This window comes from Prunus avium, chromosome 7 (genome assembly GCF_965620075.1).
Source record: "Prunus avium chromosome 7, drPruAviu1.hap1.1, whole genome shotgun sequence".
Taxonomy (NCBI): domain Eukaryota; kingdom Viridiplantae; phylum Streptophyta; class Magnoliopsida; order Rosales; family Rosaceae; genus Prunus; species Prunus avium.
The window spans coordinates 35,543,817-35,568,363 of NC_142290.1; the positions used below are offsets into that span (position 1 = coordinate 35,543,817).

At 37.4% G+C, this 24,547-nt stretch overlaps 3 protein-coding genes across 4 annotated transcripts; 1 reads left to right on the forward strand and 2 right to left on the reverse strand.

Moving 5' to 3' along the window:
- Positions 1-20: 20 nt before the first annotated feature.
- On the reverse strand, positions 21-4,539 carry LOC110749162 (EEIG1/EHBP1 protein amino-terminal domain protein). 2 transcript variants are annotated; one of them, XM_021949196.2, is made up of 3 exons: positions 4,247-4,539; positions 1,759-4,040; positions 21-1,648 (listed from the first exon to the last, which is right to left on the reverse strand). In XM_021949196.2, exons 2-3 carry the CDS (start codon positions 4,035-4,037, stop codon positions 478-480), a joined length of 3,450 nt encoding a protein of 1,149 aa, XP_021804888.2. In that variant the 5' UTR covers positions 4,038-4,040; positions 4,247-4,539; the 3' UTR covers positions 21-477. The 2 variants fall into 2 exon arrangements, with proteins under 2 accessions (XP_021804888.2, XP_021804887.2); XM_021949195.2 differs by having other exon boundaries at positions 1,759-4,043.
- A 2,284-nt stretch (positions 4,540-6,823) lies between these two features.
- On the forward strand, positions 6,824-9,952 carry LOC110749235 (glycerophosphocholine acyltransferase 1). The gene is made up of 8 exons (XM_021949297.2): positions 6,824-7,074; positions 7,206-7,325; positions 7,454-7,511; positions 7,610-7,710; positions 8,373-8,468; positions 8,556-8,649; positions 9,087-9,324; positions 9,417-9,952. Exons 1-8 carry the CDS (start codon positions 6,991-6,993, stop codon positions 9,772-9,774), a joined length of 1,149 nt encoding a protein of 382 aa, XP_021804989.2. The 5' UTR covers positions 6,824-6,990; the 3' UTR covers positions 9,775-9,952.
- Positions 9,953-10,178: 226 nt separating this feature from the next.
- LOC110749284 (myosin-17-like) lies at positions 10,179-24,478 on the reverse strand. The gene is made up of 39 exons (XM_021949354.2): positions 24,165-24,478; positions 22,636-22,764; positions 22,228-22,371; positions 21,989-22,134; positions 21,717-21,873; positions 21,530-21,588; positions 20,953-21,112; positions 20,681-20,830; positions 20,468-20,604; positions 20,223-20,369; positions 19,973-20,074; positions 19,841-19,898; positions 19,648-19,749; positions 19,437-19,474; positions 19,104-19,230; positions 18,844-19,014; positions 18,050-18,181; positions 17,818-17,927; positions 17,613-17,673; positions 17,004-17,181; positions 16,254-16,459; positions 15,948-16,067; positions 15,759-15,857; positions 15,424-15,645; positions 14,349-14,488; positions 13,811-13,928; positions 13,665-13,715; positions 13,479-13,559; positions 13,225-13,395; positions 12,932-13,087; positions 12,614-12,820; positions 11,996-12,133; positions 11,838-11,908; positions 11,592-11,691; positions 11,460-11,516; positions 11,276-11,332; positions 11,099-11,179; positions 10,892-10,974; positions 10,179-10,790 (listed from the first exon to the last, which is right to left on the reverse strand). The coding sequence occupies exons 1-39, from the start codon at positions 24,165-24,167 to the stop codon at positions 10,667-10,669; spliced, it is 4,593 nt and encodes a 1,530-aa protein (XP_021805046.1). The 5' UTR covers positions 24,168-24,478; the 3' UTR covers positions 10,179-10,666.
- Positions 24,479-24,547: the final 69 nt, after the last annotated feature.

The following is a 24,547-nucleotide window of genomic DNA, read 5'->3' on the forward strand; positions in this document are numbered from 1 at the left end:
CCTAATGACACAGAAAAATCAAAGATAATTAAGAAAAATTATTCACCTCCTCTTTGAAAAAATCCAATCACTGCACACTAAAAACAGCATTGAAAAGCTTACAAAATTTCTACAAGGTCCAGAACAGCTATTTCACACGCAAATACCACCTCTGGCGGCTGTGAATGAAACACAATCCCTTCACATTACAAAGCTTCCAAGCAGACTTACATAACATGAGGATTTACAACACAGAAATGATGAGGAAGCAACACCTTTTCAATTTTATCTCATGCTGCCTATCGGTTGACTATGTTTAAGTGACTACAAGATATAACCTCACAAACACAACCATCAACCTTGTATGGTTCCAGGGAACACCCTGTTTGTATGGATTCCATTGACAACCCAGCTGATTGATGATGAGGCTGAAAGCACTGCCCAATTCGGAATTCACTGTGAGCTTCACCATTTCACAGAAAAATGTAAAAAATCCACTCAGCACAATCTAATCGTCTCATTCGGAAAAATAACATTGGGGTTTCTTATATGTGGATTTAGTGCTGCCAATTCCTTCCATTTTTCTCCAGTTCCATGAACGCGAGATGAAATGCTCCACAAGGTATCACCCGGCTGAACCTTTGTTGTTGCTGGAGCAGAAGATTTAGGAGCAGCTTTTGACTTCATAAATGGATGCTTATTGTTTTTCCCCATTCCATTAGCAAGCAACCAGCGGGAACCAGACTGTTTCTGACTCGCAGTACCCCATGGCTTCTTTTTGTCTGGTTCAGTTTTCAGACCTGCAACATGGACTTCAGTGATTCTAAATTGAGGAACAGCTTCCACTTCAGAAGATTTCTCATCTTTCCTCTCATCTTTCCTCTCCTCCTTTATTTTTTCTTTCCCAACTGACTCCAACTCATCATCCTCTTCATTACTGCTCCTTAGCTCTGAAACCGTGCTGTATATTTTTGGCTTCGGTGGGAGGAACACTCTCTCTACTTGAACAAGAGAAAGCATTGGTGTCCCAACAGGCTCATAGTTTCGTAGTGGATCTCGAAGTTGCACCATCAATGCTACTGTGAAATTGTTCCCCAATAAACCACACTTTCTGCTAGCTCCTTTTCCACGCCTTCTCTCTCCCTTCGACCCTCCACGAATCATGTCCAAAGAGTTCGCATGATGAGCCGCAAGGATTTTGGAAGTCCGCTCACTAATATGATCTTCATCATCAATTTCGCCGGAATCAAGTTTCAACCATTCATCTAGAGTTAATGAGAGGCCCATTAGTCCGTCAACATCATTACCACTGTCTTTTATGTCTAGCAATTGCAATCCAGCAGCTCCCTCCAAACCAAGAGATTCACCAACATTAACGCCCTTGCCCTGGAGAGCTGCGATTTCCGCAACAGACTGTGCATTGATATTTGAAGGTGCATCCGCATCTGACATCCCAGATTGTATTCTCAACCCCTCAATTGAAAGTGCTTCAATTTTATCCATGGCTAAAGGAGCAAGATCTTCTAGAGAAACATATTCTAAGCCCATCTCATTGCCTGCTGCACTTGAATTAAACTTATTAGACTTAGGCCCAGATAAAATTCCTTTAGCTCTTGTTACCCCATCTGATGTATCTTGCCCAACTGATTCATGCTGCATCAAGCATTCCCTGCAAACAATAAGGAATGGCATACAAAAAGAATTAATATTCACCAAAGATGTAAAGGAAATATTGAACTTCGGACTTCACAATTCAGTGCTAAAACAGGACGTACAAACCTCTGACTCTGAGGTCCTTCCAAAGCAGGCACAGCTTCCCATGCTACTTGTTCCATTGTCTTTCCAGTGATATCTTCCAAGGGCATTAACTTGTTTGCCTGCATTGAAAGCTTCTCAATTCCTACTGATGCCAAATGCTGCAATATCTCAATTACCCCAGAACCCATTTCGGCTGGTACCACAACTGGACTGGAAACCTGCATGATCAAGTTCCCACCACTTTTGGCATTGCTGAAAAGTGAGGGATTCATGGACCGCAAAAACCCTCCATTCTTTGTCTGAAGAAAAGGACCTAACCCTTCTCCAAGAGGAGGCAAATCAAGTGGTTCTTCAGCAGGCAAATCTATTGGACTTCCAAAACTAGCAGAACTTTTTGGTGGAGAATGCTGAAAGGCCATCTCATTCAAGCCCCACTCACGCATTAATGATTCCGTCTCCAAGTCCTCTAACATTTTGGCCTTTTCTTTACTCCTTACTTCCTGAGTTGCTATCTGATGCTCCTCCTCTGCAGCTTGAATCACAGACGAAAGTTCAAAACTATCAGATAAGTTCTCCCAACCAGACTCGGTTGAACCTGCGTAGCCACATTCTGCTTGGTAACCATTGCCAATGTCCTCAAAATCAAATAAAGAACAACCTCCAGCAAGGGCTTCCTGCTCAAATTGTCTTAGCAGACGCTCTCTTGGAGACTCAGGATCACTCTCAGAACTCAAGGAAAATGGACTATGCTCCATCCCTAGCATGCTCAAGAACTCATTTGCAACAGATTCTGTAACATCATCCAAGCTATGCGACCTCCCCATCATTTTCGTTTGATTACCTTCCACACAACTTCTTTTGTCTTCAGGTGATTCTAGTGCTGCTCTCTCCAGATCTGACACAACATCTAAAGCTGACTCTAGTTCTTTCATGAGTGATTCTTTGGTGCATAGGTCATCTTCTCTGGAAGTGGACTCATATACCACAAGGTCATCTGTACAACTACTTTTTTCCTCAACCTGGGATTCAAGCTTAGTTTCATCTTCAACTGCAACCTGTACACTGCTGGTGGTTTCAGAAAAATGGGTTTCGGCTAGAGAAGCATCAGCAGCCTGTGTAATAACTTCTGATTCTTTCAGTTCATTTGCTGGTAATTCTATGCCCTGTTCAACTACAGAAAATTCATTTTCACACCCATTTTCTACTTTTTGACCAGAATCAGGTGAAGGGAAAGGATTTGTTTTCATTGCTTCAAGATGCTCTGTGCACACATCAAGTTCGGGCATGTAATCAACTGGAGCATCTGACTTCTCTTCTTCGTCAAATTTCTGATAAAGTGTATTCACCGAACTGGAAAGTTCCGACCTTGATATAGGCAAAACCTCATGAAGATCCTTTATGTCCTCTACAGATTGAGATGATGCCTGTGACCGCTGTTTAGGAAGAGTTCCAGCACGCCTTATACTGCCCCTGCTATCAACCTGGCCATATTTCATGCCTGCTGTTGTTGCCATACTCGAGTTATTCTGCCTCGAAGTCAACACCTCAGGAACATTCTGGCTATTTTCTGTTGCACGGGGATTATCCCCCAGCACTGTATACCCAAAACTAACATTCAATGAACCACCTTTAGCCTTTCCTGATAATCTAAAACTCGTTGTCCAGTTTCCTGAGCTTTTCTCCTCCTCTAACTCCTCCAACGTCAGAGGAAGCAACCTGGTGAGATCAATCCTATGCTTCCCCAGATCAAGTTCTGGTGCACCAAACACAGAAGCATATAGCAAAAAATGCTTTGCCTCATACTTTGCTGAATGGTGGGGTCCACTCCTACTACCATATACTGAGCATGTGTGGGTCAACTTCTCTTCAAATTTGGCCGTGCCTTGAACAACCTTCACTGGATTAGTAACGAAAATTCCATCCCGCCTCTTCCAATGTACACAAAGACTAATTTCATTCAAAGTGGAGGGCAACCCTTCAATGGAATGGACTTGAAGAGAGAAGCAGCAGTTAAACCTACGGTTTCTGATATGGGAAAAAGCCTTCAAGGGCTTCCAATTCCAAAAGGACCTCTTCTCTTTAGCTAACAAGTTTTCACCAACAGATTTAGGCTTTGATTTTGGATCAGGTACGCGGGACTTTCCTATAGATCCTGAAGGGTTACTTCCCGCAGGAATTGAACTCCTAGAGGGGTTTTTGTCTACGTATAAGGCTTTGCTTATAGTCTCAATCTCATTCAACAATTTCCTATTACCTGAATCCCCACCCCTCTTCCTTCCACCGTCCAAGTTTGACAACATCGTCTACTGTTTTCCACACAAATTACAAAATTCAAAGTGAATAACGAACAATCAGATAAAGCAAAACCCAATTCTACGAAGTCACCCAAAAGGACAATTCTTGAAAATTCAAATTCATTGGCTAAAGCTCTTTTCTCACATAAAATGCAAAATCTATAAAACTGAATTGAATTTTTTTTTAAATTAATCAGAAGTTAAACGCTAATTACCGAATGGAGCTGGCTGGGCCAAAAAAGCTTGCTGGTGAATCAGAACCAAAACCCTAATTACAAGATCCGAGGCATAGACTTTCGCAGCTGGAAATTCAAAGTTGAAATTTGGAAGTAAACGGATTTTAAATTAAAGAGGGAGGAGGGAACAAAATCCAAAATCTTACAGAAAGAGAGAGTTTCGGAGTTTTCTGAGCAGCGTTTATGTCGCCAAACTCGCTGTCACTCTCTCTCTCTCTCTCTGGGTTTCTCTGTTTGAATTGCCGCTGCCTCTTTCAAACCAAAAATATAACAAATTTGAAAACAAGAAAAGAACAAAAACAAAAACAGAAACAAAAACAAAAAGAGCATGTAATTTACCAGAGAGCCCGTAATTCATTGTATTTAGTTGTTTGCCCTACATTTTATGCATCCTTTTTGTAATCTAGTCCTTTTCATTTTTTCTTCGTTTCTTTGTGGTTCGATTGAAAAAATAATTGGTGTATACGTTCTAATTAGATGATTAAGAACGAGTTAAAATTTGAGCATAGATAGTAGTTTTTAGAAATATTAAAAATAAAATAAAAACTTGACCCCATCATTGATATGTCATATAATTGTGAATTAGAATGAGTAAAAATTATTATTATTGTAATAAGTGTCGTTAATAATTAGAATAAGTTCACATTGATCAGTGGGATGTAGCTCAATTGGTTAAGCTCTTCCACCTCCACTCATGTGGGCAGAGATTCATATCCCTTATGCATCAAATGAATATTTATATCAATGTAGTTTTTCTAGTACAAGCGAATAGCAAAAAAAAAACCCCATTGACATATGCATATAGAAGGTTATGAATTTTTCAACCCATCCGGGCCTGGTTTTTGTTAATTGTGATTAAAAAAATTTCCCCAACTACCTAATAAAGTTTTCTTTAAGATGAATGGGGTACCCAAAAGAACTTTGCGGGCACTAGTGTAATTAGCCAAAAATAAATAATTTGTCTTTGTGTGTGAGAAAAGGGGTTGCATGTGCATGAAGAAAGGGAGACTAGGCTTTAATTAGCTTTTTTCTTCCTTAAGATATACTTTGCTTCCATAAACCATTCACATGGTTTGGCTAACTACTTCAAGAAAATGAAGAAGCCAAGTGTAGATGTAGTCTATCTAAAATGCCTTACATTTCATGTTTATTCAAGATATAATGAAGGAAGAATGAGAACTATTTATAAGAAGTTACGTACAAAGATACTCAGGCCTAAAGTGAGTCTTATAATAATGTCAAAACTTGCCTATACTTTCAATCCTTTTGGATATTCCCAGCAAAGTCCATATAGCATCTCTATTTTGAAAACAACTTTATTCCCACTAAGTAGTTCTGGAACTTGGGGCATTAGATGTTGAAATAATTTTATTGTCGTAATATTTTAGCGCTCTCTCTCTCTCTCTCTCAATCAAATTGAAAGAGCAAGCTTACAAGCAGTAGGTGACATGCACACATCATTATTATTGTGTGTTATTAGAATTCAAATTAAAAATCCTGATATGAGAAGAACACACGAAGCTCAACAAAGACGAGACAACGATGACCCACTCCCTCCAACCCACAAATTTTAAAAATGACGCGCCAACATCAAAATGTACGAGAGCATCTGTTATCTCATTCGTTCATTATTATGCAATTGCATACGCGAGAAGAGAACCGTGTGGCAAATAATAATACTTCAAGCCCTCCCCCTACCCCTCAAATCAAATCCATGTAAAGATGCTTGACTTTTTAAAGCTCACGATCCTTGACCATCTAAAGACATCTTCATGGTGTTTTTTAGTGTTCTGGAAAAAGAAAAAGAAAAAGAAAAACACGTATTTGACACATATTACCGTTTATAACCGTGTGACAAAATAATATAATTTTATCATAAAACGATTGATAATTATTCAAGCACTCATATATGCATGCATGTGCGACTACCTTATCATCACTCGACCATTGAATAGCTTAGCTCATGTGTAGCATCTAATTATTGTGCGTGTGTGTGGTGCACAGAATTAAAAACCATTTAATAATTAATTAGCTCTTGTTTGTAGACATTTTCAGTGGATATTGATTGGAAATTGTGAGCCCTTTTATTTTTTATTTTTTAGGGTTTTCCGGATGGAGGCCCATGCCTCAATTGCACCAAAGTGCTCCTTGAAGAGCGGGCTCAGCCCACTAGCCCAGACCGGGATAACCTAAATTTTAATCCCCTCCGTTTCAAAGTATTTTTCTTATAGGTCAAGTTTCCATCAGATTATGCCACGTATGGATCAAGGGTGACTTGACTTTGGGTACTTTCGTTCGTTGTGCTAGGCCACGTGGCTCTACACGTGGCAGAACCTACCATGCATAATTTGTCAATGTCGACTGACAGAGAAACGAATGAGAAAAAACAATTGACCGAATATCCTGATTTTTTATTTTCTTTTTATAATTAAAGACTATCTCATTTAAACCAAAAATAGTTAAAATCGAATTATTTTTCTTAATTCTCTTAGACACATCTCATATATGAAAAGAATTGGAAAAAAAAAAAGAAGGGTAAAACACGTACAGAAGTTTCACATAAAAAAAGTGCGAACCTCTTTTATATGTGGAAGCAGAGAGAACCTTCCTTTTAAAGCTTATAACAGATTTTATGTGGAAACACAAGCACCGCCTTCCTTCTCTCCCTCTCGCTCTTTTACCTCTCAATCTCTCTCTGTAACTCTGTTTCCGATTAACAAAAGATGTCCAATAACGAAGAGCCTGTGGAGGAAACAAATGGGGATTCATTTCACATAGTGAAGCAGGGTTTGAAAGATCGATCTAAGGTATGGCCAAATTCGTTTGCTTTTTTGCTTTTTTGCTTTTGGTAACACAAATTTGTCATCTTGATTCGTTTTGAATTGTGGGTTGTGTTTATTTTTTGTTTTTCTTGATATGGGAATGCTTGTTTTTTCAGAAAGTGGCTCAAACCAAAGAGATTTTGTCGAAACAAGCGGTTCAGACCAGAGAGATCCTCTCAAAACAGGCTGTTAAGATCGCCAAACAAGCTGAAGAACACGAAAAGTTCATCAACAAGGTAGGTACTTCAGTTTTTATGTAAAATCAATTTGATGTGTTTGATTCTTTGTGATATTGTGTGAAGTGAATGCATTGGGTTTGTTACTGTTTGTGTTGAAACTTATAAGTTATCTTTTTCATACTTAGGTGACGCATCTTGTGGGGGTCCTCGGGTTTGGTGGCTTTTGCTTTCTCTTAGGAGCAAGTAAAGATTCCTAATTGATAAAATGGATATTAATAATTGCTCCGTTGAGGAAAAGAACTTCCGTTGTGTTTTTATTTCTAAAATTTTCTTTTTAACAGGACCCCAAGATATTCGATATGTATATTGTTTGTTCTATGTAATCTTTGTTCCTCTTCGGTGGATATACTATCGGTTCAAGAAATGGCACTACTATCTTTTGGTAAGTTTTCATTTCTTATAGAGTTCGTTAAAATCTGTTAGTAAATTGTTACTACACTTGGATAACTAGGAAATTGATCATAGACATTTGAAGATATTTATAATCATATGGGATGTCTTTGCCATCTGCAATGCATCTTTGATAGGTGCTGCAAGGATAATGAAAAAACTGATTTGGCTCAAGTTTGTTGGAGCAGAATAGAGTAATTCATTAAGTGTAGCGCAATGGAAGTTTGGTTGCTTCCTGTTTGTTATTTTCTCTTTATTGTTCTGTGTGTGTCTTACCTTGACAAAGAAAAAAATGAGTACCACATAGAAAGTGAGAGATAAGAGAGGAAGTAACTGTTGGTTTGAAGTTAATAATAGTGAACAAGTACTTGGGTTTAGCCAAATTTCCATGATCTAATATATCTAATAGATGATAGATGATAGATGAATGTTGATCTGCTACTTCTAGTATGCCCAATTGAAAGCTTGGTGGAATTTTTTCAAAAAGTTGGTCTCTTCATCCTCACTGTCAGTTTTAGTTACACCTCTTTCAGTCAGCATTTTCTAGAAAACCCTCATACTCTTATGATCCTTCACTTATATATTTTTTACTCTCTATGGAATGATTTAATGATAAAAAAATCAAAAAGTGATATGATTGTTTTTATGTTCTAGGATTTTTGCTACTATGCCAATACGATCTTTTTGGTTGACCTCCTTCTTTATCCAAGGAATGAAAAGTTTTTCATGGTTTGCTTCTCATTTGCTGAGGTAAGCAACACATCCTCAGTTACTTTGCTTTGTGATGAAGTAATGATTCACTTGTACAATTGTTGACTGTTTCAAATGCACAAGCAGGGGCCATTAGCATGGGCATTGATTGTTTGGCGTTGTAGCTTGGTGTTTAGTTCTCTTGACAAAATAGTTAGTGTCCTCATACATCTTTTACCTGGTGAGTCAGTCTGCTTCCTTACATTTTGTTTTGAAGTACCTTTGAAACAATTTTGAATTATATATATTTCTTTGGGACAGTAAATACAATGGCTTCAAATTGGATATTAGGTAAAAATGCCTGCAGCAAAATGTATGCACATATATGAGATCAGAAAGAGCCTCCGTTGTGGTTTCTTGTGATTTTGTGCGAGATATCATTCCTCGACCATTGTCTCATATAGATTTTAAAACTTTAATGTAGATCCAACCAGATAAGTGGATCACGCTTTAGTTATGGTGGACCCTAAGAAAATGTAGATGGCGATAGTCTTAAGCAGGTTTTGGTATTATATATGTCTGAGCTTCTCCTAAAACAGAGGCGAGTTTATGTTGCATAGTCTGTTGTGTTGTCGTATATATCACCAACATGCCCCTGACGGAATAGGTTTATTTCAGGGTTAGTTTTCTTCACCATTCGATGGTGGGATCCAGCTACTTTTGCAGCCATGCATCCAGAAGGAACTTCTCGCAGAGCTTCGTGGCCTTATGTAGAAGACAAATCCTACCTTTGGGTGTGGTTGTTTTGGGTGCCCTTGTTTGCTTACACCTTATGGCAGGCTTTGTATTTTCTCATTGTCAATGTTTTACGCCGACAAAGGCTCTTAAGAGATCCTGAAGTCATGACTTCTTACAGGTTCTTTATATCTCTCTCACTTCTCCTTGACCCTTACTCTTTTTTGGTTCGATTCTTTCGTTTTCCCCCATTTCTGATTTGATTTTGAACAGGGAACTGTCAAAGAAGGCGCAGAAAGCAAACAATGAATGGTGGCGCCTAAGCGGTTTGCTTGGGGATCAAAATCGCTTGCTTATGTTTATCCTGCTTCAAGCCGTCTTTACTGTGGCAACCATGGCGCTGACAGTCCCTATCTTCTTGTCATATGAATTGCATGTAGTTTTCCAAATACTCAAGGTTTCTGCATCTGTATGGAATGGAGGGAGTTTCTTGCTAGAGGTAATGCCTCGGCAAGTGATTCTCAAGGAGAAGAAGAAATTAGAAGTTCAACCAGTGCAAACTGAGCGAGACCAATCAACGGATGATGATGGAGGGACCAATAATTCTGCCGAGGCATCCAGTCCTAACTAAGAGCTGTTGAATATTATCCATTTTAGTCATGACAAATTACTCATCTTTTGTTGTTTTCTTAGAACTAGCGTACTTGTAGAACTTTATATTTGTTTTGCAGATCCGTGAGCAATGATTTGTTTATGTACAAATTCACAAAAAATGAATTTAAATGAGAGTATTACAAATGAACACAAAACAGGTGGTCTACTAAAAATTGGAATTTCCTTCTCAGCTCTCTTTCTTTGGCGCATTTTGTGACCCCTGAACATCAACAACAAAACTCTTTGCTCTTTTGGGTTCTACTAAATTTTTTTCTTGTAGTTTTGTTTTTCAGACGATATTAGCCTTTTCTATAACTAAAAAAAACAAAAATAAGAAATGAAAAATATTTAAATTCACTTGATATTTGAGGGGGGGAAAAGTTATAAACAAATAAATGTCAAATAACTGTATATTCTATAATGTTGTTAATACATGGGCTTCCATCTAGTATTTTTCAAAAAAAGAAAAAAAAAGAATATAACACCACTTAATTACAAATTGCTTCCACATACAACAAATGGCCTACAAAATGCATTTTCACTCAAAAACCAGCAGACGACCTTAAACTCAACAAACAAGAAACTACCAGGCGCCACTGCCACAAGTCATCACATAAATTGTGATACACATGCGGCTTCCTAACAAATACCCTCGTGTTGACAAAACTTGAGGGCAAAGAATGAACTGACCCAAGCCATCAAACCAAGATTGATGGCATGAGCAAAAAAACCAAGCACTATACACATGGATGATTACTAACAATAAAACTGTATGCACAGGTTTCAGCGCATCAATTGATGTGCTATGTGTCCGAGAGATAACCATTAAAGATGCGATTTGACAATCGGAGACTATGCTTTCACTAACATCATTCGGAGCGGGGGAGTAAGAAGCCAAACCCAGAGTTTTCGCGAATCAATGGTGGAGGTTCGATGTCGGTTATATCTACTTGTTGCATTGACTTGGAGATGTCGTCCACCGAGAATGGTATGCTGCATGAACATTCATAGAACATAAGAAGAAAAGATAACCTCTCCATATGGATAATCAAATATAAAATTCCGACTTCAGTTTGGGGATCACAAATCAGTACCTTGAGTCATCATCTAATAGGAAAGAGCTGCTTACAGCATTGTTTGAGTCCTCAGTCATCAGAACTCTCATGCTTGAAATAACCTGTGTAAGTTCAAACCAAACTTATTTTCAGAATACCAAAAGCAAGGACGGAGATCAAAAGTTCAATAGTGTATAATGGACCACAGAGATTAATATTTTTCAGTGTCATTCGAAGTCAACTTACATCTGAAGACACACTGTGTGTACCATATTTGTCATCCCAGTACATTGTACTGATCCTGTACAACTGCTGTATGCTAAGAACCTGATGAAGCCACAAGCAATAACATCAGAAGGATGCATGCAAGGAAAAGAAATAGGTCCAGTATAAAATGAGTGATTCAAAGGAAGAGGCACGAACAGGGCAGAGTTCTTTTGTTATTTCATTCAAGGTCTTCTTCGGTTTCTGATGTATAACCTGATATGTTCATAAATTTTTATAATAAAAAAAAGAAGAAAAAAAATAATTCAGTCAGCTAATTCTGCAATTACTGATAATCACCATTTATTTGTTGCAATTAAAAGATCATAGACACGAATTTTACTAGGAATCCAACAGCCTGCCTAATATGCTTCAATTCATCCCAAGCTGAGCCTGCAAACTGTAGGCAAAAAAGATTTCAGGTAAATACATGAAAAAAATACAGAAAATAAGTTCAGTGTGGCACAGTTCTTACTTCCTCGCTTGCCCCATAGCACCACTGTTCTAATTCAGCCAAACCTGCTTTTACATATTCCCCATTACTGAACGAACAACACTCCCGCCGCAAAAGAAGACTGCAGAAAATGATGGAAATAAATGCCACAAAACCCTTAGACAAAGTGACTTTCTTTACTGAAAAACATGACTAAATAACCAAAGGACAAAAAGGAAGGGGGAACTTTCTTTTGGCGACATAGAGAGGGAGGACTGACTAATCTACCTATTGAATAGCTGAACATTGATGAATGAGAATATCTGTGTAAACACCTTGCGGACCAAGAAGGGAGGCACCTGTCGTAAGCCAAACAATATTAAAAGTACTGTTTACTACAAGTATTACAATTTTTAACGCTCAATGAGGAAAACTATATAACTCACATAATTTGCTTTCATTGTCTTCAAGTAACTGTCCAAGCTTTTCACAATGCTTTGCCAATGAGCAATTAAAGCTTGCTGAGCGACAGCATTAGCTTGGGCACGTCCTTTTACTAAACTTGCCCGTGATGTCCTAGGTGCCTGCATAGTACGTAAAACAGAAAGCAATCAAATTTGCCGGTCATTTAAGGAGGCGAATATTGGTAAGTCTGACACAGAGTATCCACCTTTTTTCTGTGTCCACCACGCAGATGATATGCATGTAAGAGTTACGAGTCATTTCAGGGCAACAAGGTCCTATATTACTTTTTGGCACTTTCAGGGTCGTGTAGCATACACAATCCCTTTCTTTTTTTATTTCTTATTTAACTTATGACAGGATTCAACAAACACAGTTGAAGAATATAATTTTCCCAGAAACATTAAAATAAAATAAAAAGCTATTAAGAAGAAGAAAAAAAACCAAAGTTGAAGTTGCATCATTTCAGAGGATAGACTGTTATTCCAAATAGATTCCTAAAATTCCTTGTTGGAAACAAGTTATATGCTATTATGCATTCTTTTTCTGGCTACAATAAAACCAACTATAGCATACACAATAAAAATTACGTTAACAGTCACCTGGATACATAACCCGAGTAACGGTGAGATTTCCTTCTTTAAATTGTCTCTCATCATTCCATATATCTTCTCAAGGAAGGCAGTAAGCTGCTGCTTAAACAATAACGCAGGATACTTGGCCTCAACTTGCCGTAGGTCATCCAACCTACCAAGTCCTCGACCATTAAGAAATGAGAGTCCTGCACTTTGAGGAGAAGCCCGTAACCCCTATAATTGACAAGGGTAATTTGCAAAATAAGCATGAGTCCAATATGATACAACAGCCTTCTGAACAAAGATACTTAAATTAGAAGACAAACAAATATAAATGCTTTGTACCTGAGACATCCTTCCAAAAAGAGATGCTGAGCTTGTTCTCCGCCGTTGTGGTGTCAAGCTAGCTGCTCCACTTGCTTTAAGTGTGTGTTGGAGCAGCAACAATAAAGTTGAGGTATTAGATAACCAATAGGCTAGTACGTCGTTATTATCCGGGACCTGCAGTGAGGTAAAACCAGCACTAGTAACATGCTCAACAGTATTCAAAACTTGTTCTAAATGATATGTACTAAGAGGGTATGGCTAAGTTTAGACAAAAAGACAGGGATGTCAGAAAACCACCAAGAGTGACTTACCTCTATGGCTGAAGCAATTGTTTGAATTACACGGTCAAAAATTCCAGTCCTTTCCACTTCAAATGACCTCCAATGAAGTAGACATTTGTATATGACACAAGCAGCAATTGGCCTTCCCCCAAAAAAACCCAAATCCTGTGATATACATTTGACCAGCAAGTCCTGGTTCTCCTGAAAAACAGTAGATTGCAATAGAAGAATTAGAGAGAGAAATAGAAACATCATGGCATTAGGACATGCCGATAGCCACTTACCAGCTGCTTTTCATTGAGAGATTTCTGTGGTTTTTCTTCTGACTCAGGTTCACGTGCATTTGATATGGCAAGAGTCATATCCTGAAGCATATAGCAAACAGTAAGCAATACAAATAGAATAAATAAATCATTATCGCCTAAAAATTTGCAATATCTTCAAGGATAGAAGCAACGATGGCCACTTACTGATGTGACCTTGGATTCTCCATTTAGAACATTCCCATTTTCTGGTGTCCTCTGCAAATTTCAAGAGACACTCAGCCAGTGAGCTTAAAGGAGAAGGACAACACAAGTAAATGCAGAATGAGTAATGACCTAAAACCAAAGAATACCTGAATAATCATTGTCTTTGGTCTTGAAGATAGAGATTTCCCAGTCGGTGACATAGTCAGTGCTTGTTGACGAAGTACTTGATTCTCGGACTCTGTGTTAGAAAGTTTCTCCTCAAGCCTGATATGGAAAATGTATCAACTCCAATAAACATGACTTCACAGCAAAGTGGTGTCATGGAAGAGAGAGAGAGAGAGATGCTTTGTATATAAGCAAACAAATATAAAGGAGTGCACATCAAGACAAGAGAGGCAAGGGAATAGTGTGTGTCAAGGTGAAAATTGATAGCAGGTTATGCGAGTCTGATTTAGTAATTATAAAGTGACAAAAAGGAAAAATAAACGTAAAATTGACTGAACGCAGTTAATGAGCAATAAAATGTGAACTTGAAGCTGAACCTACAAGATATGAAAGGAAAATCGCGAGTCAATCAGGGGTACAAAGTAGAATCATTTTTATTGCAATACTAGATACCTAATGGTTCCATTATCACTAGTGTTTGCAATACTAGATACCTAATTATCACAAATGTTTACAAACCTCTGTACAGATTCCTGGAGCTGATCCACTTTTCTGCTTCCATCTTCAAGTTGTTTGACCAGCTCTGCATTTCTAGCCTCAGCATCAATAGAAGCTTTCTTGGCCTCTTCCGCCGCCTGCCTTTCTGACAGCAGCAAGGTCTGTACAGTTGTAATGCCTCATTAAGTCAGCACATTGCATGAGTTCAATTTTGAGGTCAATCAGCAACATTATGTGCTCATGAAACGATAAAAACTACGATTCCAAGGTAAAATATGAACCAGACAACCCCAACAAGGAGTGTCAATTGAGTCCGCACAGGCCTTGACCAAGCTCAGTTTGAAGTGTAAATAGTTGAGCCTAAGCTCAATCCAACCCACTATTTAGGGCAGAAGTTTTAGATCAAGGGCGGCCCGCCTAGGTAAATTCCAAGGTTTGACCTTTTTAACAAAATATTTCACATGATATAACCTGAACAGCTTTTAAGTAAGAGTAGATAAGTTTATCAACCATCAAAATACACATCTTTATATAAAAATTAATATGCATCGCCCTTGGGGTTAGCCCAATGGTGAGGGCGGGTGGAAAAATGGGATAAGTTAGGGCTAGGCTAGGCCAAGGCTTTGATTCCCTTCATCGAAACCAAAAAAACATTAATATACATGTATACAAAGGAAAATGAAATATCTAATACAGATCAGGCTGGGCCTATACTTGGACTTATTTAAGCCTAGCCTAGATCAGCCTGAACTTCAATTTGGGCTTTAAAACTCTATCTGAAATCAGCCCAAACTGAAGTCAAACAAAACCAGGTAAAAAAGTTCGGGCCAAACAGATCAGCCTTCAAGCTAACCCAGCCAATTGGGAGTCCCAAAGCCAAACCTGCACAACCAGTTGTTTCGAACGAACTCTCTGCACTAGAGAGACATGACCTCCACAGAATATGGCATAGGATACGTTATTATTTGTCTGTTTGAGTTGTAATATATTTTATTATCATTGTTAGGGTTTTTCTGTTACAAACTGGTAAACTCAAAGGAGAAGATACTTCATCCGCAGAGTATTAGCAATTATCATCCAAAGTTTGAGTGCCTACCTTCAAACTCTCCACCTCAGCTGATAATGAATCAATTTTTTCAGTGTCTTGGATTATAACAGGAGTCTCCTTGATGACAGGAGGTGCTTCTTGAATAGCTTTCTGAGCTGCTTCTCGTTCTCTATTTGCTCTGGAATTTGCTTCTTCTACTTGTATTTGCATTGCATGCAAAGCTTCTTGCAACTTAGCAGTTTCTTGGGCTTTTTCCTCTTCCAAATCAGTCTGCAATTTGACTCAGCATAAATTAATTTATAGTGCTATTAAATGATTTACTTCCCCTCACCAACCAAAAAGAGCAAGCATACTAGATATTAAATATAAAAATATAAAATTACCCTTAATCGCTTCTCAAGTTGTAAGCGCCATGTAAGTTCTTCCACACGTTTTTCCAGTTTATCTTTAGCTTCTTTTAGGGCCCCTGTTTCTCTTGCAGCCTGAGTGGATTTAAACCAGTGTCATTACAATCCATGATGCATTACAACTTCCTACAGTAACAAAATCACATTAAGGAGTGTGATTCAAACCATTTTGAGATTTCTGAGCTCTCTTCGGGCAACCCTGCTCCTCCACCCACACTGAGTAACTATTGCAGCTTTCTGGAGACTCCTATAATAAGAATATGCTATGTGGCAACGCAAATGAGCCTGCAAGCAGCCAACAAGATCCACTCATCAATATTCATTTCTCTGAAACAAGTTACATGAAAAGGAGCAGTATTTTTCTTGTAGTTTATCCTGGAAAGTAAATTAGTAACATGCATCTAGAAGTTTCTTGATTTCTTCTTCGTAAATTTTAACACACTCAAATCAGGAGATGAATGGCAATAGGACCTGGACAATAACTGCAGCCTTAGTTTGCTTTCTGAATCTGAATTCATTTCGAGCAGTCATTGCCCTCAACCCTGTCTGTATTTTGATTGCAGACAACCGTTCTGTCAAGTAGGATTTCCTGGCAATGTACCGCCGGAAATATTTCTGTATCTTGACAGCTGCTGCTTCTTGTCGCAGCTGCTCAAAAACTTCACGAGCAGATATACCTAATTTACATATATAAAACCAAGAATATAGTTAAATATGGAGTACGTGATGTTAAAACAACCAATCAATAAAATATGTTCTGTGGCAAGGGATATTGCATTCCTATTTCCATGAATTTGGTATGCTTGAGAAAGCTAAATTGTGTTATAAATAAATTAGCTTATGGTATTTTACAATTATTATATCCCAGTTTACTCGTTAACACCACCCACCCACCCACCCCTTACCCCTCAAAAGAAAAAAAGGAAAAACTACCACCCCCTATGTGTACACATATTGAGCGTCATACAAACACAGATTTGTTCAAGTACAAAACAATCATTTCATTGGTCTTTGAAATCTCCATCATGGAGAATTATTATGCAAGAGCGCAGAGCCAAAGTTTGTTCATTTTAAAATTTTGCGATGGCAAAAGTCCAGCATCTAGATAGTGGATGGATTAATTGTTGCATGGCTAAATTTCACACCAAAGATACATGTCAATCAAATCAAGAAGCAGAACGTATTAAGAAAAATTGTTTAAATGGAAATACAAGATGATACCTCTCAAATAAGATTGCAATTGAATAGCAGCTTTGCGTAATGCAATGAACTCTTTGCGTGCCATATGTGTACGAATTTGCCTTTGTATAGTTCTGGCTGCATGTCCAAGTACCTCTGCTCTTCTTGCATCCAACTCGGCCATCTGACCAGCTCTTAGAAAGACCTTTGTCTTGCCTATCTGCCAAGGCATGTTGAGAAAAATGATTATCGGAATACAACAGCTACATTGATCAAATGCTTCGCAAAATATGAACAACCAAGCTAATTATGCAGGCATAAACAGCATGCTTGTAGAAAGTTCAAACAACAGGTTACACAAGCATCATCTAGATGATAGCAGTAATAAGAAAACCTAAGTGAATTTCAGAAAGCTATTAGCCTACTAGAGACAGCTGATGGGCATGGATAGTCAGGTTTCCCTGTCAACTCCTATTAGGACAGAGATGTCAGGCCCACAACCTGGGTTGGTGCAGTAATGGCCTCAACTCAAGCCAGCATCTTTTGCAGATAAGCTCGAGCATAAAAGATAGGGTGTGTAACCCAAGCCTGCCTAACTGCTATAGCTAAGTAACATCATCAACATGCTATGAGCATAACAATTTGAATCACCTGATAACCAGTCAATCCCATTTTATCCAGGATCATTTGGCATGCAACCTTATCCTCACAGCTGTTCAGGTAAAAGTAAAAACAGTTCAGTAACACTTCTGATGAATATGAAATCTACACTAGCCGTCATTAAAAGTAAAAATAAAAACATGTATCCATCTTTCACCTGGCATAAGAACTAGCAAAGTGAACAATGTGTACTTACTTTCCTTCCAAAGCTTCAGGAGCAAGAACCCCAAAGCGGTTAAGAAACTCATAAAATGTACGTCGGGTAGGATATCCAGCACAGCTGATCCTAATCGCCTCAAGGACACCCTGAAACAAATAATAATGACCTGTATAAACTACCCCGAAACACAGGATTTCAAATGATAATTGTCGGAGGTTATGCAGCAGAAATGAAGCACAAGAGGAAAATATAGGCAGCTCATACTCACACCACAGCGTAATTGTTGTATTATGTTAAAGTTCTCAAAAATAGCAGGCTTGAGGACATTGTTGGGCTTCACACATCTGATATAGTGAGGTTCTGTTGAATTCAAGGTCTCCATCAAAGATTGAAGTTGTAACTGCATTTTCAAGAAGATAATATCAGTTGTTGCTCAAAAACAAAAGTTTTCAATAATCTAATCTATAAAGAGACTTAACTTTGACATTACCATCATAAATGAAGCAATAAGAGAAACGAGACAATGAATTCATTTGTGCTGTCCAGGCCTTACACAAGGGTTCAAAAAGTTTCCCTGATTTATTGATTATTATTGGAAATTAAAACACATAATTGAGACCAATGACACCATCACAAATATCCCTTGTATTAATTGACACTTCCAGAAGTTGTCAACCTTTACTCAAGTACTGCAAAGTCACCAATTGAAATACTTATTCAATGAATCTATCACTGTGCACAAGAGTTCAAATATGCTATTTCTGGTTGATACGATGTTATCTTAATTTCTTTACAGAACCTGAGTTGCAAATAATGCACTGAGAAAATCTTCACCTAACTAGGTCATTATGTGCCAAATAGCATATTTCATCTTGGGGTTGCAGTAATATCTATCCCTTTCAATTTGACATGGACCGTAACTTTATGTTTCTGTAAATCTAACAATGGGATCAACCATAGAGCATTAAACATTAGGCAAAATAAGTTAGCTAAATCCAGTTTTAAAAAAAAGTATATTTGATCCAATTTAAACAGGTTGTGAAAAAGTTCTCATAATAATACCTTGAAGCGTGATCCAATGGATGAAAATTTAGATGACTTGGATGATTCCTCTGGAAGTGGAGGAAATAGCCCTGCCACAAAAGGGCATTTGGAGGCTGTCAACAGATCCTGGTGTTCTGCGACCACATAATCTTTGTTTTTATCAAGGAACTGATCAGCCAAATAAGTTACCTGAAATAAAATTGAAGCTAAAATTTTAGCACAAATTACAATAATGTTATAGAGTAACTGAACATGCATAATAGCCCAAACAAGCATACCTCCCCTGCATAGTGAGATATGGTAAAACTGGTACGAGAAAGCTTAGGTTTGATAAAGCGCTTGTTTTTTGTGAATGTCTGGTATAACTTCTGCGCGAATGTTTCATGTGTAGATTTAGGAAACATACTGCGAAGCAATCAAACAAACATGAGTCCAACCAAAAGGACGAATTTAAACAATTACAATTACTCATGAAAACCAACAGATGGTACTTGGGATAGAAAAAACACATATACAAAAAAGCTAGAGTAAGTTAACTTCTTGTGAAGATAAGAATTCAGATCCCATCAACCTCATAAAAAAAATTGCAGGATTAAATATTATCTACATACCAGGCTTCATCTAAAAGTGCAATTATTCCTCCAGGTTTCTGGAAAAAAAAAAAAAAAAGATTAAACAACTCAAGTCAAATAGAATAAGAAAAACCTACAATTTGTTCTTCTTTTAGTTGAAGGAAAATCAACATAATGAGTTTGTACTCATGTAAACTATATTAGCCATTCTGGATAACAAACAAGAATGCATCAAGCAACAATCTGTTACCCTTTCAATCAGATCCAACACATCTTGGTTATCAACAAACTCAATGTAGCTCCAATTGATTTCTTCTTTCGTATATTCTTCCTGTTCCATCTTGAAGACATGCTGCAACATGCAATTACCAAAAGATTTTGATTAAGACTGAACCTAATTATTATGAAAATTGGAAGTGAGAACCATGCCAAAATTCTCCAACCTGATTGAAATGTTGTTGCAACTTCTCATTAGTAAAATTGATACAGAACTGCTCAAAACTATTCAAAAGGAAATTTGTCAGCAGCAAAACCAGAACTTATATCGTAAAAAATATCTAAAGTAAATAGTTTACCTGTTGAACTTAAAGCTTTCAAACCCATAAATATCAAGAACTCCGATCAATGACTTTGAGTTTGGATCTTGACCAATTGAGATATTAATTTTCTCCACAAGCCTGTATGCGTTAAAGAAAATTAATGCAAGAATAAAAAACAGTGGTTAGACACATATGTTCTTGATACTAGATATCACAACAGCATGGCTGAAAACACATGGACACAACAAACACGTAGAAACAGAAGCAGTGTAAGGAAGTCACTTACCAGTCAAACAAACGGGAATAAATAGTTTTAGCTAGGGCATCTCTGCTAGCCAATGCAGAAACAGGGTCAAGAGTCCTTGTGATGATCTCTTCTGGTGTTACCATTACACGCTTAATGAGAGCTTCTTCCAAGCTCTTAGGATCACACCTACAATAAAGAATAATTGAAGAATGTGGCATTAACAAACAAGCATTAATATAAGATTGGAAATGTATCTGATTCTGGAAACGTTAAAAGAAGCATACTTAAGCAACTCAGCTGTCGTACTAAGATGGAATCTAGACTTCTCATCCTTTATGACAGAAGAGTCAACATCCTCTCCTTTCGCAAATTCAACATTCCCAAGATGCAGAATTGCAGCTACCACCATAAAAATTGCATCCTGGAAAAATTTTTATTATCAAACTGAATGTAACACCACACACTATATCTTAACATACACTTCTAGGAACACCAACCTGCTCTTCCTCACTGATTCCAACTACATCCATAGCCCTTCGGGTTGCAAGATATTCCTGGCCATCATCTATTCCATCCAGCTCATAGCAACTGGATTGATTCAAGTAATGGAATTGTTTAGGGTTTCCCAACTTAAACTTCTCTCTCTCCTGAAAATGTTTTAAGAAGTGACAATAAATTTTAATTTACCATCACAGGTATAGAGCAGCATAACATATGATGGAGGTTGGGTGTGTGCAGACATTCAATGTCAAAAGTACAATATAAATACCTCGGATGGTGAGGCACAAAGAAGGTAAAAGCAATGATAGTTTCTTTCAGGATCTGAGATTTGGCAAACACGAGACCTTTCAAGCAAATAAGTTCTTATAGCTGCCCCAGAGATCCTCCCATTCTTGTCGAATTGGATTTCAACAAATTTACCAAAACGACTGCAATGTGTAAACAGAATAGACATTGAGAAAGTATAATAAACTCTGTGAAAAGTTAAAAATGTACACCTAACTTCCTTGACATTAAATTTTGTATAATTTATGGATAATGATATATCAATATGGTGTAGGCTGACCAATGCAGATTTTCCCAAACCAGAACAAAGCATCCAGTCAGAATTTTCTTCCAATATTGAGACAATCTGTTTCCTTTATCAACAATAGAATATACCTCCATACTAGTGGATTGGAGATATATTATGTTATTACTTTTCATTTCTTATTGAACGTTTTGCATCATTCATTTGACAGTTAAGTGGAGGATACGGGAACCAGACTTATTTACACTACAATCTCTTTGCCTTCAATGAAACCATGATTCTAACTTCTCAAGCCCTGGAATGACCAAATACTCACCTAGAGTTGTTGTTCCTGACAGTTTTGGCATTTCCAAATGCTTCAAGAACTGGATTGGACTGTGAATAATCAACCAGAAAAACCATTCAGATAACAATTTTTATTCCATTTAAACATATAAACTATATTAAATTTTCAAGATATTATTAAGGAACTGCAATCTTAAGACTCTGTAGTTTCATCATACTTCTAGAACTTGCTGTTCAACTGTCCGCCCTTCTACACCAGATCGACCTCCAAGGTATGCAAGATATCGCATAAGCATCTTTGTCGTCTCTGTTTTACCAGCACCACTCTCTCCACTTACAAGAATTGAATTGCTCTTTCCTTCGTTGATCATTGCTCTGTTATATAAAATATTGAATTATTAAGAACATGACAGGAAGAAAGTGGGGGTGGGTGAATTGCCAATATATATATATATACACGCACACATCTGACACCATAGATTTAAGTTACCTGTATGCAACATCTGCAATTGCAAAAACATGAGGGCTTAACTCCCCGAATGCAGCTCCTTTATATTGTTCCATCATATGTATGTCATACAAATGTGGTAACCTTTGAAATGGGTTTACTGCAATCAAAATATTTCCAGTGTACGTCTGGAAAGATATTACATAAGACTGTCAAAAAATTTCTTTTTCGACTCAAAAATTTCTTCAGCACATACAAACAGAGAAAACATTGTATCTTACATAGATTTCATTGAGTTCATATCTGGTTGCCAAATTATGCAGAACTCCTGGTTCATGCAAATATGACAGCTTTGTCATGTCATCTACACCTCCAGGAGGAGCTTCAGTATCCTCGGGGAAAACTTTTGAGATATTTGTAACCACCTGCAACCAGATTTTCAGTTAGTGAAAATTATAAAAACTAGCATAAAGAATTTCAGAATTAGTTAAACATCAAACTTCCATTTTAAAATGAACATTAATGCAAAGCAATCAGATAACATCTTAACCACATGAAGGCTTCCAAATTAGAAATTGATCACCAAGTTAACCAATTTCATTTGCATTGGAAAGCTTCTATTAACAAAAGCTTTTACCCATCAGAAAAAAGCAGAGACATACACAGTAAATACATTAAGTATGACTCACCGTTTTCCCTTTTTTTGTATGCACATGAACTTCTTCACCACTAATTCGGAGAACTTCTCCACCAATCCAGGCTTCCACTGGATCTTCAACCCAGACATGAGAACCTACTATAATGTTAACTGGTGGAGCCTGCAAACATAGATAAAATGAATACAAGAAACTATCACTGTCACGCAACGTACAGGTTACTGTAGCTCAAGAAACTATCGTCCACAATGAGCATACAAATGTAAAAGAAAACATTCATCAACGGGATCACACAAAATTATATCTCTCAAATTTTGGATGTTATGAAATGAAATGAAGTGTTTAAGTAACAACAACTAATCTTTATCATCATAAAATGAGGAACGATAGGAATTGAATTACGAGTGAGTACACAATACATTATACTATAAACAGCACAGCTGTCAAAATTATTTCATTGAAAATTGCTAGAAAGTATCTTGAAATAAGTAGGTCTAAATCTGAATCTAACAATGTACTCAATGGCTATACAACTCTTTAAAAGGCAATATCAGCAAAAGTTTATACTGGTGGCCTGAAAAAACATGAAGAGATGTAATACGGCCTGAACATAAATCTAACTACACAGCATGGTTGTGCTTCAGGCATACCATGATTGTCAAGCAATTAAAATCAATAATTATTCAAAAAATATCAATCAACAAAATGTTGACAGATTTCAAACCCACAAAAGACTGACCTAAAATAAACTAAAACAAGAAATTAGACTACAACTAGAAACTGCCAACAATAAGTTTACAGCAACATTGCCCCAGATACCGCTCTAACATCTTCCACCTCCATTTCAATATTTGACTTAGTGTTGACTACAAAGCCACACCCACGGAAACCATACCTGCTTCCAAGAGCTCGATTTCTAACACATATTGAGAGGCCGCGAACAACTATTATGCATGAAAGTTTCCGTGCCAATTAAAATTACTTCTAGCAAAGCAAAGCCTACCAAGTCCTTATTAATTGACTAAAATGACCAACATTGCCTCATTACTTTCAAAAATTTCGATGCCACATCAATTATATGGGACCTTTTATTTTCGGTAAGAAAATTATTCCCTATCCGATATCTACTTCACATATAACCTGAATACGCATAGAACACAATCAAACTATCCAGTAAAAGTTTATTGTTTACACCGCAATGCGTCGCTAACATCTGAATCCAATAAGAAGTTTTTCTTTTGGCCGTAATAACTACCTATTCATATTGATCCAATTCGACATTTTCAAATTGATTTTTCATCGGAAGCTATATAATATTTGGCAACTCAAAAATTAAATATTCTTAGCCTTTGCAATTGCAACATACTTTGAGCTACAAACTTAAAACCAGAAAATCAAATCCCAAGCTTTTAATAAGTACCTTCACAGTTTTATAATCCAAGACTAAATCCAAATAAAACTTTGCATAATCGGACTTAGCTAAGCTAAACCAATGAGTCAAACAATCAACTAAACAAACCAAACAAAGAAAACAATCATTTCCATATATTTCTTCAAGTTACCATATAGATTGTACAGAGCGATCTCCTCCGCTATGTCATCCGATACAGGACCGAGTCAAAGAGGAACTGACTCGGCGAGTCAGATCGGAGCGAAACAGACTGGTAGCTTTGGAGTTTCAACGGCAATTTTGAGATACGAATTTGAATTTCGAGCTGGAGAAGACGATAATAGGAAGAGAACAAAGCAGATGATGAAATTTTTTGGCCCTTTTCTGAAGCTTTTTCGAATTTTTTTTCTCTCTCTACGAAATTGGAGGTATGGAAGCTTATATACGAAAAAGCAAAAAGCTTTGAAAGCTTCTCTGTCTCTCTCTCTCTAAGTTTTTGAGTTAGCTTGTTGCTTGCTGCTGTGCGTTTCGGACAGTAGAAATTATTTTTTTCTG